The 16,743-nt window shown below is 43.4% G+C and overlaps 1 protein-coding gene across 2 annotated transcripts in view; it reads left to right on the top strand.

The window, feature by feature from the left end:
* Positions 1 to 16,743, top strand: part of srrm4 (serine/arginine repetitive matrix 4) — a 433,233-nt gene that overhangs the window by 403,906 nt on the left and 12,584 nt on the right. For both annotated transcript variants that reach the window (XM_033043101.1, XM_033043100.1), the window contains 2 exons: positions 7,604 to 7,962; positions 11,026 to 11,256. In XM_033043101.1, the coding sequence (XP_032898992.1) occupies positions 7,604 to 7,962; positions 11,026 to 11,256 (590 nt within the window). The remainder of the gene's footprint in view (positions 1 to 7,603; positions 7,963 to 11,025; positions 11,257 to 16,743) is intronic.

The following is a 16,743-nucleotide window of genomic DNA, read 5'->3' as shown; positions in this document are numbered from 1 at the left end:
AGTATTTATCCTCAGTGTTTACTGTGGAGAAAGATGTGAAGGCAGGGGAACTTGGGACAGTTAATGGAAATGTCTTGAGGACCGTCAATATTACAGTCAAGGAGGTGCTGAACGTCTTATGGCGTTTGAAGGTGGATAAATCTCCTGGGCCTAATCAGGTATATCCAAGCACATAGTGGGAAGCTAGAGAAGAAAATGCAGGTGACCTGGTTGATATTTATGAATCATCATTAGGTACGGATTAGGTACCGGAAATCTGGAGGGTGGTTAGCATTGTGCCTCTATTTAAGAAGGAAAAGCCTGGGAGCTATAGACAAGTAGGCCTAACATCTGTAGTAGCAGGATACCAGAGAGTAGTCTGAAGGATAAAATGTATATGCATTTGGACAGACAGGGGCTGATTAAGGATAGTCATGATTAAGGATGTACATGGGAGATCATATTTCACAAATTTGATTTGAGATATTTTGAGGAAGTAACCAAAAGTGGCAGTGAGGGCAAAGCCGTGGACGTTGTGTATATGGATTCCAGCGAGGCATTTGATATGGTTCCACATGGTCGTCTGCTCTGGAAGGTTAGACATGGGATCCAGGGAGAGCGAGCCGACTGGATAGAGAATTAATGAAAGAAAGCAAAGGTTGTTATTTGGACTGGAGGCCTGTGACTAGTGGACATGGTTCAGCATTCTTTACCATTTGTGATTTATATTAATGATTTGGGTGAGAAAGTTGAAGGCATGATTGGTAAGCTTGCAGATTAAAGTACAGCAGGTGGCATTGCAGATGGTAGAGATGGTCATAGAAAATTGCAGCAGGATCTTGATCAGTTGGGCAGGTGGGCTGAACAATGGTTAATGGGGTTTACAAATCAATATGAGGTATTGCATTTTGGGCGTTCACAGTGCTCTGGGGACTGCTATTGTTGGGGAGTGTTGTAGACCAGAGGGATCTAAGACTCCAAGTACAGAGATCATTGAAAGTGGTGGCACAGGGAGTTTGGGTGGTCAAGAAGGCTTTTGGCTTTTTGGAGTATCATGTTCAGTTTTGGCCTCCTTGCTATAGGAAAGACGTTGTTCAGCTGGAAGGGGTGCAGAGAAGATTTACAAGAATGTCATCATGACTCGAGGACGAGCTATACGGACATGTTGGGCAGACCAGGCATTTATTCCTTGCAGTGCAGCGGTCATAGAGTCATCAAGTGATACAGTGTGGAAACAGGCCCTTCAGCCCAACTCGCCCACACCAGCCAACAAAGTCCCAGTTACACTAGTCCCACTTGCCTGCGCTTGGTCCATATCCCTCCAAACCTGTCCTATCTATGTACCTGACTGTTTCTTAAATGGTGCGATAATCCCAGCATCAACTACCTCCTCTGGCAGCTTGTTCCATACGCCCACCACCCTTTGTGTGAAAAATGTTACCCCTCGGATTCCTATTAAATCTTTTCCCCTTCACCTTGAACCTGTGTCCTCTGGTCCTCGATTCCCCTACACTGGGTAAAAGACTGTGCATATACCCAATCTATTTCTCTCATGATTTTGTACACCTCTATAAGATTTCCTCTCGCTCCATGGAATAGAGGCCTAGCCTACTCAACCTCTCCATATAGCTCACATCCTCTAGTCCTGGCAACATTCTCGTAAAACTTTTTTGAACCCTTCCAAACTTGACAATATATTTCCAATAACATGGTGCCCAGAACTGAACACAATATTCTAAATGCGGTCTCACCAACGTCTTATGCAACTGCAACATGACCTCCCAACTTCTATACTCAATACGCTGACTGATAAGGCCAAAGTGCCAAAAGCCTTTTTGACCACGTTATCGACCTGTGACTCGACCTTCAAGGAACCATGCACCTGCACTCCTAGATCCCTCTGCTCTACAACACTACCCAGAGGCCGACCATTTACTGTGTAGGTCCTGCCCTTGTTCGACGTCACAAAATGCAACACCTCACACTTCCCTGTATTAAATTTTATCAACTATTCCTCCGCCCACCTGGCCAATCGATCCAGATCCTGCTGCAATTGTTCACAACCATCTTCACTATCTGCAAAACCGCCCACTTTTGTATCATCAGCAAACTTGCTAATCTTGGCCTGTATGTTCTCATCCAAAACATTGATGTAGATGACAAACAGTAACAGGCCCAGCATCGAACCCTGAGGCACACCACTAGTCACAGGCCTCCAGTCTGAGAAGCAATCTTCCACCATCACCCTCTGCTTCCTTCCATGGAGCCAATTTATCCATTCAGCTATCTCTCCTTGGATCCCATGAGATCTAACCTTCCAGAGCAGCCTACCATGTGGAACCTTGTCGAACGCCTTACTGAAGTCCATGTACACAACATCTACAGCTCTTCCCTCATCAACCTTTTTGGTCACGCCTTAAAAAAAATCAATCAGATTAGTGAGACATGACCTACCACGTACAAAACCATGCTGACTGTCCCTAATCAGCCCTTGCCCATCCAAATGCCTGTATAAACCCTATCCCTCAGAATACTCTCCAGTAACTTACCAACTACAGATGTTAAGCTCACCAGCCTATAGTTCCCAGCATTTTCCCTGCAGCCCTTCTTGAAAAGAGGTACAACATTTGCCACCCTCCAGTCTTCCAGCACCTCTCCTGTATTTACGGATGACTCGTAAATTTTAACCAGGGCTCCCGCAATTTCCTCTCTAGTTTCCCACAATGTCCTCGGATATATCAGATCAGGCCCTGGAGATTTGTCTACATTCAAACACGACAGTACTTTCAGTACTTCTTCAACAGTAACACTGACTGCTCTCAAGACACTTCCAATGACTGCTCCAGTTTCCTCCGTCCTACTGTCTTTCTCCTCAGTAAATACAGAGGAGAAATACTCATTTAGGACCTTGCCCATCTCCTGTGACTCGTTCACCCCTAAATGAGCTTTGAGTCCTGAGAGGTCACACTCGCTCTAGTTACCCTTTTCCAATTTATGTATTTATAAAATCTTTTGGGATTGTCCATAATGCTATTCGCCAGAGCTATCTCCTGGCCCCTTTTTTCCCTTCTGATTTCCTTTTATAGTTTATTCCTCAGTTCCAAAAACTCCTCCAGGGATGCACTTGATCCCAGCTGCCAATACCTGTCCCATGCATCCTTCTTGTTTTTGACTAACGTTGCAATTTCCCTCGTCAGCCAAGCTTCCTTACGTTTGCCTGCTGTGCACTTCACTCTAACGTGGACGTACGCATCCTGAGTTTTCGTCAGTATACTTTTTTCAGTACACTTGGCCGATGTTCCTTTCCCCTCCAATAGCCTGCTCCAGTCAACTTGAATGAGACCTTCTCTCATACCCTCAAAGTTGGCCTTTTACCAGTTGAGCATTTTAACACGTGGACCCATATAACCATATAACCATATAACCATATAACCATATAACAATTACAGCACGGAAACAGGCCATCTCGACCCTTCTAGTCCGTGCCGAACACATAATCTCCCCTAGTCCCATATACCTGCGCTCAGACCATAACCCTCCATTCCTTTCCCATCCATATAACTATCCAATTTATTTTTAAATGATAAAAACGAACCTGCCTCCACCACCTTCACTGGAAGCTCATTCCACACAGCTACCACTCTCTGAGTAAAGAAGTTCCCCCTCATGTTACCCCTAAACTTCAGTCCCTTAATTCTCAAGTCATGTCCCCTTGTTTGAATCTTTAATATAGGCAGATGACCCTCTCCGTCCCTATCCATAACTATCTTAAACCTAATCAAACTGTGTCACTGGTCCCAAAAGGCTCCTCCACACACACTTCATTAACTTGCCCTTCCCAATTTCCCAATACTAGATCCAGCGTTGCCCTCTCACATGTGAGTGCCTCCACATACTGCTTAAGAAAACTCTCCTGAACACTTTTGAGGAATTGCACCCATCTGAACCCTTCACGCTAAAATCCCCTACCACAACAACCTTATTTGACATGTGGTGATCTTATAGAGGTGTGTTCTTATAAGGGATGATCTTATAGAGGTGTGGAAGATCATGAGTCCTTTACTCAGAGTAGGGGAATCGAGAACCAGAGGACATACGTTTAAGGTGAAAGGGAAAAGATTTTATGGAATCCTAGATAGACACAAAAAGCAGGAGTAACTCAGCGGGTCAGAGAACATCTTTGGAGAAAAGGAATAGGTGACGTTTCGGGTCAAGACCCTTCTTCCGATTAATAGAATCCTGAAGGGCAACTTTTTTTACACAAAGGGCGGTGCGTATAAACTTTTTTAACATAAAAGGCGAGCTGCCAGAGGAGGTACTCGAGGCAGATACTGTAAAAACATTTAAAAGACATTTGGACAGGTGCATGGATAGGATACGTTTGGAGGGATATGGGCCAAATGTAGGCAGGTGGGACTAGTGTTGATGGGCCATCTTAGTTGGCGTGGGCAAGTTTGGCCAAAGGGCCTGTTCCCACACTGTCTGGAAATGCATTACACTCCTTGGCATCAAAAGATTTTCTTGAAGAAATAATTCCTGAATTTAATTTCAACATTGATTCTTAAAGCCAAGCCCCCTTTAGAAGATTCTTCTGCTGGCACAGAGTCCATTTACCCCATTATTTCACAGCCGATCACATCAAAATAACCTTCAGATTCCAAGAAATAAATCAGCACGTCTCACATTATTGAAAAGCACCTGGTGCTTGCCAAAGAAATGTTCTATTCATCCTTATCAAGGCACACCTGAAATCTACATTCCTCTTCTATCCAAATTGAAGTTAATTCACTTCAATATGTTTAATTCACTTTACGCTTTTATAAAGGTTAACTAAAGTTTAACACACAAATTCACTAAAGTTAATTCACTTTACGCTTTTGTGTAAAAGCAGAGTCAAGGGATATGGGGAGAAGGCAGGAACGGGGTACTGATTGGGGATGATCAGCCATGATCACATTGAATGGTGGTTCTGGCTCGAAGGGCCGAATGGCCTACTCCTACACCTATTGTCTATTGTCTATTGTCTACTGTTCCTGTATTCACAAACTACGGTAATTTGATTTTATTGGACATTGCAAAAATAATCTTTTGAAGGACATAAATCTTATATGCTTCAAATTTAATCCCATCAGTGATCTAGTATCGGTATCGATAACTCACATTGACTCCGACTCAAAGTGCACCCCAATATCTAATTGCCTTTAATAATAACAGTCTCATCTAATAGACACAGGTCACATTCTAAACCACTTGTCCCTTTTCCATTTCCACAAGTGCAACAGTAATTTCTTCATTTCAATCTGCCTGATTGTCAGAATGTCCATAGGCACTTAGTTGGTAATCCTTGTGCTTTTTGGGAGACATTTAATTAATCTCTTGCCTGATTGGAATTATATATATGAATCGGATGTTGCCAGCAGGTTTCCTTCTTTAAAGGGATTCACTAAACTAACTGTTGTTCAAATAATGATCCAACTACTCCAAGGACACTTTCATCAAAATCATCTGTTCATTTTAAATTACATAAAAAATCCACATTTAAACTGCTCACACTGCCAGAAAGCTGGTCTTATCTTAATTACTTGTCGAATATGTAACCACTACATCAAAGTGCCTAATAATGAGGAACTTTGTCAAAATTCTTCTGAAACCATAAATCAATTTGTAGACATCAGCTCTGCTGATTGCATTATCTCATCAAATAATTGCTAGCAATTTATGAGCTATTACTGCTTTTAAACTCCTGCTCACTGCTGCATGTAACTTTGTGAATTTTTAAAGAATGTTCACGCCATTCTCTTCATCACATTCACGACTGCCTTTTCCTGTTGTCGGAATTGCACATCCCAGAGTCATCATTCCTCCCTCCCTCATCCCACAAAAAAAGGTTGGTTATCTTTTACTGGTGATCATTGAATTTTATCTTTCCACATTCCTGGACGTGGCATAAACATTTATCCTCTCATTCTAAACTCACAGTTTAAATTAAGTAACCCACAATAATATGACCTTTCCTCGTTGGAGCCTTTTCTCAAAAATCCCAAATTTGCCCTTGCATGTTTTTAATGGCTCTAATGAAAAGCTGGTTTCCACAAGTGTGTGATTATATTTGTTGTGAAATGATTATCGCACTGTGATATTTCCTGTGAATGTGTAAAAATAGTACTTGAGAGTTCACTCACACATCTTATAAGTCTCCGATGTCGCATTGATCTTAGACTTGTTAATTTAACAAATTGAATTGTATTGTGATTGATTTTCACACACTATCAGATTACCGCTCCATTATAGAGCACACTAAAATGTCCCTTAGTATCCTGTGTCACGTCGAGTTGGAAGCAATTACTGGCAGCATAAAACAGAAAGAGGCATAACTACAGCTCCTAAAATGGCTTATCGCTCACATGTATTCCACATAAGTTAATCTTTGAGTTTTAAAAACACTTCTAAATTGATAGTCCGTGAATTCATGTAAATCCTAAATTTATAAGGGTAGAGATGAAACTGGGAACATCTTGTTTCCCTCATGAGTTCTGACAGTGATGAGTGGATTGTTATCTTCTGTTTTAATCTAAACTTAAATGCTACAGAAATCCCACACAAATGTCAACTTGGGTTGCTCAGTCAACCAAGTCAACCTGTTGCTTTCCACATGAGCTTATTTGAAATGTACCTAACAAATGGCATTGTTAGATCAAGTCCTTAAACCATGTTATTATATCCTGGAGGCCTGTGAACCATTCTCAGAGCAAAAGAGATCCTATTGCTTGAAAACTCTGCAAGTCATTGTTAAGGTTTTACCAACAAGGCAATTAAAAATTGTGAATAATGTCTGACAAACCTCTGACATTTTTTTTAAGCTAGTACTCCCAAAACAATTGAATTAGATTTAAAGCAACAAAAAGAATCAGTCGTAAAAGGAAAAGAGGGATTGGACAGGGTTTTGTGTCTTTTTTCTTGTCATTTGAGACTCTAACGATGCACTTATGTTGCCCGCTCTTCCCTTTTTCTTACACCTTACCTACTTAAGGAGGAATTCTTGATTGGTAAGTCGATGCTACCCGCAGACTAGGGATTTATTATAGGTCGCTGGACAGAATAGATTTCTTCTGCAGGAAACACAACTAAAGCTGTACCTTTCAAAAGGGGCTTTTTTAGTTAAAGTGATGGTCTATTTGTTTTGCGATTTTTATTTTATACATAAATCTCATTTTGTGATGTTTGTTCATTGTCCTTTTTAATGCCACGCTTACTGGGGCCTATTGGTTTTCTCCTTTTAATGCAGTATGTAGTCCTGTACGCACATCTGATTTTACTTCCCTCACATCCATATCATTTTATTTGTGTTTCCCTTTTTTTTTAATTTGAAGGAAAAAAATGCTCATTTCTTTTTTCTCTCTCCTGTCATTTTTCTTTTTTCATCATATCGTTCGCATGCTTTTTTTAAAAACGAAAAAAAGACAAAAAAAATGCATGATGTCTAAATCGACGAGTTTTCATGTTGGAAAGAGTTTATTTTGTGTTTGGGGGTTAGGTGCCTTTAACAGTAGAGAGTGCATCGTACAGGCAGAAGTCTGTCCCAGCAACACTGTACCACGTAACAGCACGATGCTTCTGTTTGCAGATATACAAGTCAGAATCTTCTGGCCGCAAGCTTGTGAAGGAAGAATACAGCAAACCTGATAATGTGCCCAGCCAGAATGGAACTTATCACGATTATGACTCGGGCAATGATACAGCTTCGTCCCCATCAACCAAACCTCCCTCGTCCAGATCGCAAACTGAGGGAGAGAAAGGACAGATCCTCAACCACCATGCAGAGTTAGGCAGCCAGACACCGTCTCCAGGCAAACTAAAGCTCGGCGACGCAGAGCCTGGATCAGATTCGGGCAACTCTGTGACGAGCTGCTCCTCTCCCTGTAAAGTCGTGGCCTCGTCTCCAACCACATCTCCAGCCTACCAGCTGGACAAAGGGGCCAGGAGGTAGGTCCTTTCGGAGTCGGGGAAGGTCCAAAAGAAATGGAGATGGCTGAATTCAGTCAACTCCAGGAAGTGTATAAATGATGCACTGAAAGCCTAACTAGTCCTTGGCAGCAGATTGTCTAAACGCCTTCCTTGCCCTCCGACCATGGTGCCTGGAAGCAAGAGGGTGATGTTGCTACTACTGTGGCTCCAGCCCTTCACAGGGTAGCTAACTCTGAAGTCACATCCTTCTAGCGAGTTTGCATTCGCTAAATGGTCGTAAGCTGAACATTCCATGTGGTAAAATAGCCCTGTGGTGCTGTTAGGAAAGGAGTTCCAGGATTTTGATCTGTTTTCAATGACGAACCAAGAACATGTTTCCAGCCAGAGTGATTCATGGCTTGGAGGTGGTCATAATCCAAGTCTATCCATCCTCTCCCTGTAGCTGAAACCCTCTAATCCTGAATCGTCCTGGTAAACCGTCTCTGCACCCTCTCCAAAGCCTCCCCAACTTCCCTGTTGTGGGAGTACCAGAACTGCAGACCAGAACTGGATTTAGTACATTGAACATAAAACAGCATGGCACAGGAATGAATGGCCCTTCGGCCCACAAGGTTTGTGAATGCCATAATGAATGCCAAGTAAAAATGATCGCCTCTGCCGACAGGATCCATATCCCTCTATTCTCTGCACTTTAATGTGGTTATCTAAAAGGCTCTAATATGCTGCTGTAGTATCTGTCCCCACCAGCATCCCGGCAAGGAATTTCAGGCCCTCACTACGCTCTATGTCAAAAAGCTTTCCCCACGCATCTTCATTAACATTTCTCCTCTCACCTCATAGCTGTGCCATCCAATACTTGACATTCCCACCCTAGGGGAAAAGGTTCTGACTGTCTATTGTATCTATGGCTCTTGTAATTGTATATCCTTCTATCAGGTGTCTCCTCAACCTCCGGGCACTGTAGGGAAAACATTCCAATCTATCCAAGCTCTCCCTGTAGCTGAAGCCATCTAATCCGCGCAGCATTCCGGTAAACCTCCCTGGCACCCTTCCCAAATCCTCCACATCTTTGCTGTAATGGGGCGACCAGAACTGCAAGCAATTTCCCAAATGGAGGCAAACCAAAGTCCTATTGGGCAGTCAGGGTAGCGCAGCGGTTGCTGCCTTACAGCGAATGCAGCGCCGGAGACCCGGGTTCGATCCCGACTGCGGGTGCTGTCTGTACGGAGTTGGTACGTTCTCCCCGTGACCTGCGTGGGTTTTCTCCGAGATCTTCCGTTTCCTCCCACCCTCCAAAAAATTACACGTTTTGTAGGTTAATTGGCTTGGTAAATGTAAAAATTGTGCCTAGTGGGTGTGGGATAGTATTAATGTGCGGGGATTGCAGTTCGGCACGGACCCGGTGGGCTGAAGGGCCTGTTTCCATGCTATATCTCTATACTAAACTCTAAAGCTGCATCATGACTATGCTTTAAATCCAAAGCCTATCTATGCATCTAATAATTCTATATACGTCTGTCAGGTCGCCCCTCAACCTTTGGTTGTCATACAACGTAGTCATACAACGAGGAAACAGGGTCATCGGCCCAACTTGCACATACTGACCAACATGCCCCATCTACACCAGTCCCACTTGCCTGGGTTTGGCCCATAGCCTTCTAAGCCCGTCCTATCCATGTACCTGTCGAAATGTTTGTTTAGCATTTTGATAGTACCTGCCTGAACTACTCCTCTGGTAACTTGTTCCATATAACAACCACCCATTACGTTAACAAATTGCCCCTCGGGTTCCCATTAAAGCTTTTCTCCCTCACCTTAAATCTATGTCTTCTGGTTCTTGATTCCCCTACTTTGGATAAAAGACTTTGTGCATTTACCCTGTCGATTCCTCATGATATTTTACACCTCTATAAGATCACTCCTCATCCTCCTGCGCTCCAAGGAATACAATCCTACCCTCTCTCTGTAGCTCAGACTCTCAAGGCAACTTCCTCGAAAATCTTCTCGGTACCCTTTCCAGCTAAACAGTATCTTTCCTATAACAGGGTGACCAAAACTGAACACAATACTCCAAATGTGCCCTCACATTGTCTTGAACAACTGTAACATAATCTCCCAACTTCTATACCCAATACTCTGCCTGATGTAGGCCAATGTACCTAAAGCCTTCTTGACCACCCTATCTACCTGTGACACCACTTTAAAGGAACTATGTACCTGCACTCCGAGATCCCCCTGCTCTACATTCCATTCCATTCACTGTGTAGGTCCAGTCCCGGTTAGAGTTCCAAAAATGCAACACCTCACATTTCTCCACATTAACCATCCTTCAGCCCAAACAATCAAGATCCTGTTGCAATTTTTGATAAACATCTTCAGTATCTACAACACCGCCCATTTTATTGCAAACTTGCTAATCTTGCCATGTACGTTCTCATCCAAATCATTGATATAGATGACAAACAGTAACGGGCCCAGCACCGAATCCTGAAGCACATCACTAGGCACAGGCCTCCAGTCCGAAAAGCAACCTTCCACCATCATCCTGTGCTTCCTTCCATGAAGCCAATTTTCTATCCATTCAGCTATCTCTCCTTGGATCCCATGCAATCTAACCTTCCAGAGCAGCCTACCATGAGGAACCATATCAAATGTTGCTGAAATCCACATAGACAACATCTACAACTCAGTCTTTAGGCCAGCGATGATTCCTAAGATGCTGACAATGTTTTTTTGATGGTGCTATATTATTAAATATCAAGGTAGGAGGTTGAAACTCTGTCCTGTGGCAAATGCTCATAGTCGGGCATTATCTTATTTGCCACTAATCAGCCCATGTCTGATTGTTTCTGTAACCTGGTCCATGTTCAACATACTGTTTAGTTTCTGGTGACATGTTTGAAGTAGATTTTTTCATGAGATAAAATACTAAGATTGAGTTCTAGTCAAGAGAAGAAAAGGCCTCAGGAGCTGGACAGCATTTTAGACTTCCATGTTCCGTGATTATCTTTGGTTTATGGAAACCATGAAGTAATGGCAGAAAAGGCAAAATTACACTGGCTTCTTTCTCATTGATTTCAGGGAATTATCTGCCTCGCACGGTTGGCCGACAACATCGGAGAGAAAGACAAGTCCTTCCCCTTCACCTGCCAGGAATTCTCCCAGGAGACATCGTTCAAGAAGTGACTCTCAGAGCAGCAGAGAGCGGGAAAGGAGCTCCCACAGCTACAGCTGCTCTTCCCGCTCACGTTCATCTGAGTACAAGTCAAGCATGAAATATTCAAGAAGCAGATCACACTCCTCAGGGAAAAGGTTTGTCCAAATCACAGCCGAGAAAGAGTTAAGGGAAAAGATGCCCTGATAGAATTGTGGAACATGGTCTTAAAAATGCAGGACGGTTCCACCAATTCAATCGCCAGTCAATTATAGAGAGAAGGAATGGACGACGCTTCAAGTCGAGTCCCTTCTTCTCGACCCAAAATGTCACCCATCCCTTCTTTCCAGAGATGCTGCCTGTCCCGCTGAGTTACAACAATTGTTCATCCCAGTTTGGCAAAAGAATAAATCAGGGAAGGTAGTGCATCCGTGGATAACAAGGGAAATAGAAACATAGAAACATAGAAAATAGGTGCAGGAGGAGGCCATTCGGCCCTTCGAGCCAGCACCGCCATTCATTGTGATCATGGCTGATCGTCCCCTATCAATAACCCGTGCCTACCTTCTCCCCATATCCCTTGACTCCACTAGCCCCTAGAGCTGTATCTAACTCTCTCTTAAAACCATCCAGTGATTTGGCCTCCACTGCCCTCTGTGGCAGGGAATTCCATAAATTCACAACTCTCTGGGAGAAAAAGTTTTTACAGATATGTGAAGAGAAAAAGATTAGTTAAAACAAATGTAGGTCCCTTGCACTCAGAAACAGGTGAATTGATCATGGGGAACAAGGACATGGTAGACCAATTGAATAACTACTTGGTTCTGTCCGCACGAAGGAAGACATAAATAATCTGCCGGAAATAGCAGGGGACCAGGGGTCAAGTGAGATGGAGGAACTGAGTGAAATACAGGTTAGCCGGGAAGTGGTGTTGGGTAAATTGAATGGATTAAAGACCGACAAATCCCCAGGGCCAGATAGGCTGCATCCCAGAGTACTTAAGGAAGTAGCCCCAGAAATAGTAGATGCATTAGTGATAATTTTTCAATACTCTTTAGATTCTGGAGTAGTTCCTGAGGATTGGAGGGTAGCTAATGTAACCCCACTTTTTTAAAAAGGGAGGGAGAGAGAAAACGGGGAATTACAGGCCAGTTAGTCTAACATCAGTAGTGGGGAAACTGCTAGAGTCAGTTATTAAAGATGGGATAGTAGCACATTTGGAAAGTGGTGAAATCATTGGGCAAAGTCAGCATGGATTTATGAAAGGTAAATCATGTCTGACGAATCTTATAGAATTTTTCGAGGAGAGTGGATAAGGGAGAACCAGTGGATATGTTATATCTGGACTTTCAGAAGGCTTTCGACAAGGTCCCACATAAGAGATTAGTATACAAATTTAAAGCACACGGTATTGGGGGTTCAGTATTGATGTGGATAGAGAACTGGCTGGTAAAGAGTAGAAGTAAACGGGTCCTTTTCAGAATGGCAGGCAGTGACCAGTGGGGTACCGCAAGGCTCAGTGCTGGGACCCCAGCTATTTACAATATATATTAATGATTTGGACCAGGGAATTGAATGCAACATCTCCAGGTTTGCGGATGACACAAAGCTGAGGGGCAGTGTTAGCTGTGAGGAGGATGCTAGGAGGCTGGAAGGTGACTTGGATAGGCTGGGTGAGTGGGAAAATGCATGGCAGATGCAGTATAATGTGGATAAATGTGAGGTTATCCACTTTGGTGGCAAAAACAGGAAAGTAGACTATTATCTGAATGGTGGCCGATTAGGAAAAGCGGAGATGCAACGAGACCTGGGTGTCATGGTACACAAGTCATTGAAAGTAGGCATGCAGGTGCAGCAGGCAGTGAAGAAAGCGAATGGTATGTTAGCATTCATTGCAAAAGGATTTGAGTATAGGAGCAGGGAGGTTCTACTGCAGTTGTACAGGGTCTTGGTGAGTATTGCGTACAGTTTAGGTCTCCTAATCTGAGGAAAGACATTCTTGCCATAGAGGGAGTACAGAGAAGGTTCACCAGACTGATTCCTGGGATGTCAGGACTTTCATATGAAGAAAGACTGGATAGACTCGGCTTGTACTCGCTAGAATTTAGAAGATTGAGGGGGGATCTTATAGAAACTTACAAAATTCTTAAGGGGTTGGACAGGCTAGATGCAGGAAAATTGTTCCCGATGTTGGGGAAGTCCAGAACAAGGGGTCACAGTTTAAGGATAAGGGGGAAATCTTTTAGGACCGAGATGAGAAAAACATTTTTCACACAGAGAGTCGTGAATCTCTGGAATTCTCTGCCACAAAAGGTAGTTGAGGCAAGTTAATTGGCTATATTTAAGAGGGAGTTAGATGTGGCCCTTGTGGCTAAAGGGATCAGGGGGTATGGAGAGAAGGGAGGTACAGGATACTGAGTTGGATGATCAGCCATGATCATATTGAATGGCGGTGCAGGCGCGAAGGGCCGAATGGCCTACTCCTGCACATATTTTATATGTTTCTATGTTACCAGCTTTTTATGTCTATCTTCGGTTTAAACCAGCATCTGCAGTTCCATCCTACACCAGTCAATTATAATGAGAGCACTCTCTCCTGTAGCTCTGATATTTGTGGCCTATCATCACATCCCAGTGACTTGAGCACACAGGCCAAATTGACATTTCAAGGGAGTAAGTGTAATCAATGGAGATATGCAGCAAGAGACACTAAATTGATCCATTAACTGCCCATTGAGATGGATCTTGCATTATAGAGGGAACAGGGAAGTTCATCACAACCTGTCGAGCGCTCACACCTCGACCCTCAAAACTGAAGCTTGTTGTCTATATGGAGTTTGCACATTCCATTGAGTGTTCTGGTTTCTTCGCACATTACAAAGATGCGTGGGATGCTAGGTAAATTAGCCACTGTGAATTACCTCAAGTGTGTAGGTGAGCATTGGAGAGTTGATGGAAATGCGGGGAGAATAAAATGGGATGAGTGTAAATGGGTGATTTAGTTAGTATAGACTCAATGTTTCTGTGACTATGATAGCTTGGAACAGATCCTCCATTATTTTGGACTGTTCATCCAATTGGCAGTGCAAGTTTGAAAGCATCTGATTTCAGGGAGCTTGGCACCAGTGTGTGGAGTTTAATGTACCCTTACACTCCAGTGATGTGCCAGTGTCAGTCCAAGGACACCTCTACTGCACCAGTGGCAAGCGCTCTTCTTCAACTTTCCCAGACCTTCATGGAGTCACACAGTCCCCAGCTCATTCGTGCAGATCGAGATGCCCCATCTGTGCTACTGTAGTTCCATCTGCCTACATTTCCTCCTAAATCTTTTTTATCCATGGACCTGACTGTGCCTTTTAAATGTTGATATAGTATCGGCCTCAACTACTCCTCTGGCAGCTCATTGCATATACCCACCAATATTTTAAGTATTTTCCTCAGTCCCCAGGAACTCCTCCAGGGATACACGTGATCAGCTGCCTATAATTGGCCCTTGGCACTTTATCCTGACCAGAGCCTCAATGTCTCTCGTCACGCACAGCTGCCTTGCTCGTTACTCTAACAGGAACATGGATGCCTTGCACTGTCAACATCATTCTTTTAAAAGTATCGCATTTCCTGACTTCCAACTTCAATCAACTATTACCAAGTTCCCATCAAAGTGTGCCTTGCCCCAATTCAGAATGTTTCCCTGTGAGCCTGCCCTGTCCTTACCCACAACTATTTTAAAGCTAATAGAATAGAGAGTCACAGAGTTATACAGTGTGTAAACAAGCCCCGCGGCCCAACTTGCCCACGCCGACCAACTTGTCCCATCTTTAGCCCCACCTCCCTGCATTTGGCCTATATCCCTCTCAACATCCTATCCATGTACCTATCTAAATGTTTCTTAAATATTGCGATCGTCCCTGCCTCAACTACCTCCTCCGGCAGCTCGTTCCATACAATCACCACCCTTTGTGTAAAAAAAGTTACCCCTCGGGTTCCTATTAAATCTTCCCCCCCTCACCTTAAACCTTGGAAACCCTAGTTTTGCGATTCATCTACTCTGGGCAAGAGACACTGTGAATGTATGCAATCTACTCTTCTCATGATTGTGTACACCTCTATAAGGTCACCCCTCATCCTCCCAAGCTCCAAAGTATAGAGTCCCAGCTTGCTCAACCACTCCCTATATCTCAGACCCTCGAGTCCTGACAACATCCTTGTAAATCTTCTCTGCACCCTTTCCAGCTTGACAACATCTTTCCCATAACGTGGTGCCCAAACCTGAAAACAATACTCAATGTGGCCTCACCAACATCTTATTTAACGGCAACATGATCTCCCAACCTCTACTCAATGTTCTAAATGGCCATATTTCCAACCTGCAATCTGTTCAGATTACAAATAGGTCTCGAGAACCGAACACTGCCATAACCTGGGAAAACAGGGAACTGTATTGGTCACAGACTTCCAGCCAGAATATCTACTTTCCATAAATCTTAAGACCAAGTCATCGTGAATCCTTTATATCCTAATCTTCCAGATCATTCTACCATGTGGGAACATGTCAAAAGCCTTACTAAATTCCATGCACACAACATCCATCACCCTACTTTCATCAGAGAGGGAAAGCAAGGGCAACTTACAACCCAGCGGTATGAATATTGATTTCTCTAACTTCAAGTAACCCTTACTTTCCCTCTCTCTCCATCCCTCCCCATGCCTAATGCTCCGATTAGTTTCACTGTCCTCCTGATTAATTTCACTGATTGTATGCCATTGTCACCTTTCCCTTTGCTAACAATGAACAATTCTACATATCTTTGATCATCGTCTGCTTTGATCTGTCCTTTTCACACCTTACCCTTCTACATATTTCTAGTCTCTCTCTCCCCTGACTCTCAGTCTGAAGAAGGGCCTCGATCTGAAACATCACCCATTCTTATCACCAGAGATGCTGCCTGTCCTGCAGAGTTACTCCAGTATTTTGTGTCTATTGTTGGCCTGTTCCCATGCTGTATGTGTCTCTAACCATGAATCGATGAGAATCTGGGGGAGGCGGTTAGAGGGGATGGGAGTTTGAGGTGATTAAAAATATATATTTATGTTATAGGAAAGATATTGTCAAGCTTGAAATGTTCAGAAAAGATTTACCCGGATGTTGCCAGGACTAGAGGGTGTGAACTGCAGGGAGAGGTTGAGTAGGCTGGGGAGTGCAGGAGGATGAGGGGTGACCAATTAATTAATCAGTTAAGACAAATGTGGGTGCCTTGAAGACAGAAACAGTTGAATTTATTATGGGGAACAAGAAAATGACAGACAAGTTGAACAGGTAAATTGGATCTGTCTTCAAGAAGGAAGACACAAACAATCTCCCAAATTTACTCGTGGCCTAGGGTGACGGAGGAACTGAAGGAAATTCACATTAGGTATGAAATGGTGCTGGGTAATCTGATGGGACTGAAGGCTGATAAATCCCCAGGGCCTGGTGGTCTGCGTCTCAGGGTACTTAAGGATGTGGTTCTAGAAATTGTGGACGCATTGGTGATAATTTTCCAAAGTTCTATAGATTCAGGATCAGTTCCTGTGGATTGGATGGTAGCTAGTGTTATCCCACTTTTTAAGAAGGGAGGGAGAGAGAAAACAGGAAATTATAGACA

Source organism: Amblyraja radiata, chromosome 25 (assembly GCF_010909765.2).
Source record: "Amblyraja radiata isolate CabotCenter1 chromosome 25, sAmbRad1.1.pri, whole genome shotgun sequence".
NCBI classification, from domain to species: Eukaryota; Metazoa; Chordata; class Chondrichthyes; order Rajiformes; family Rajidae; genus Amblyraja; species Amblyraja radiata.
The sequence above is the reverse complement of the archived record's forward strand: the minus strand, read 5'-3'. Positions and strand labels throughout refer to the sequence as shown.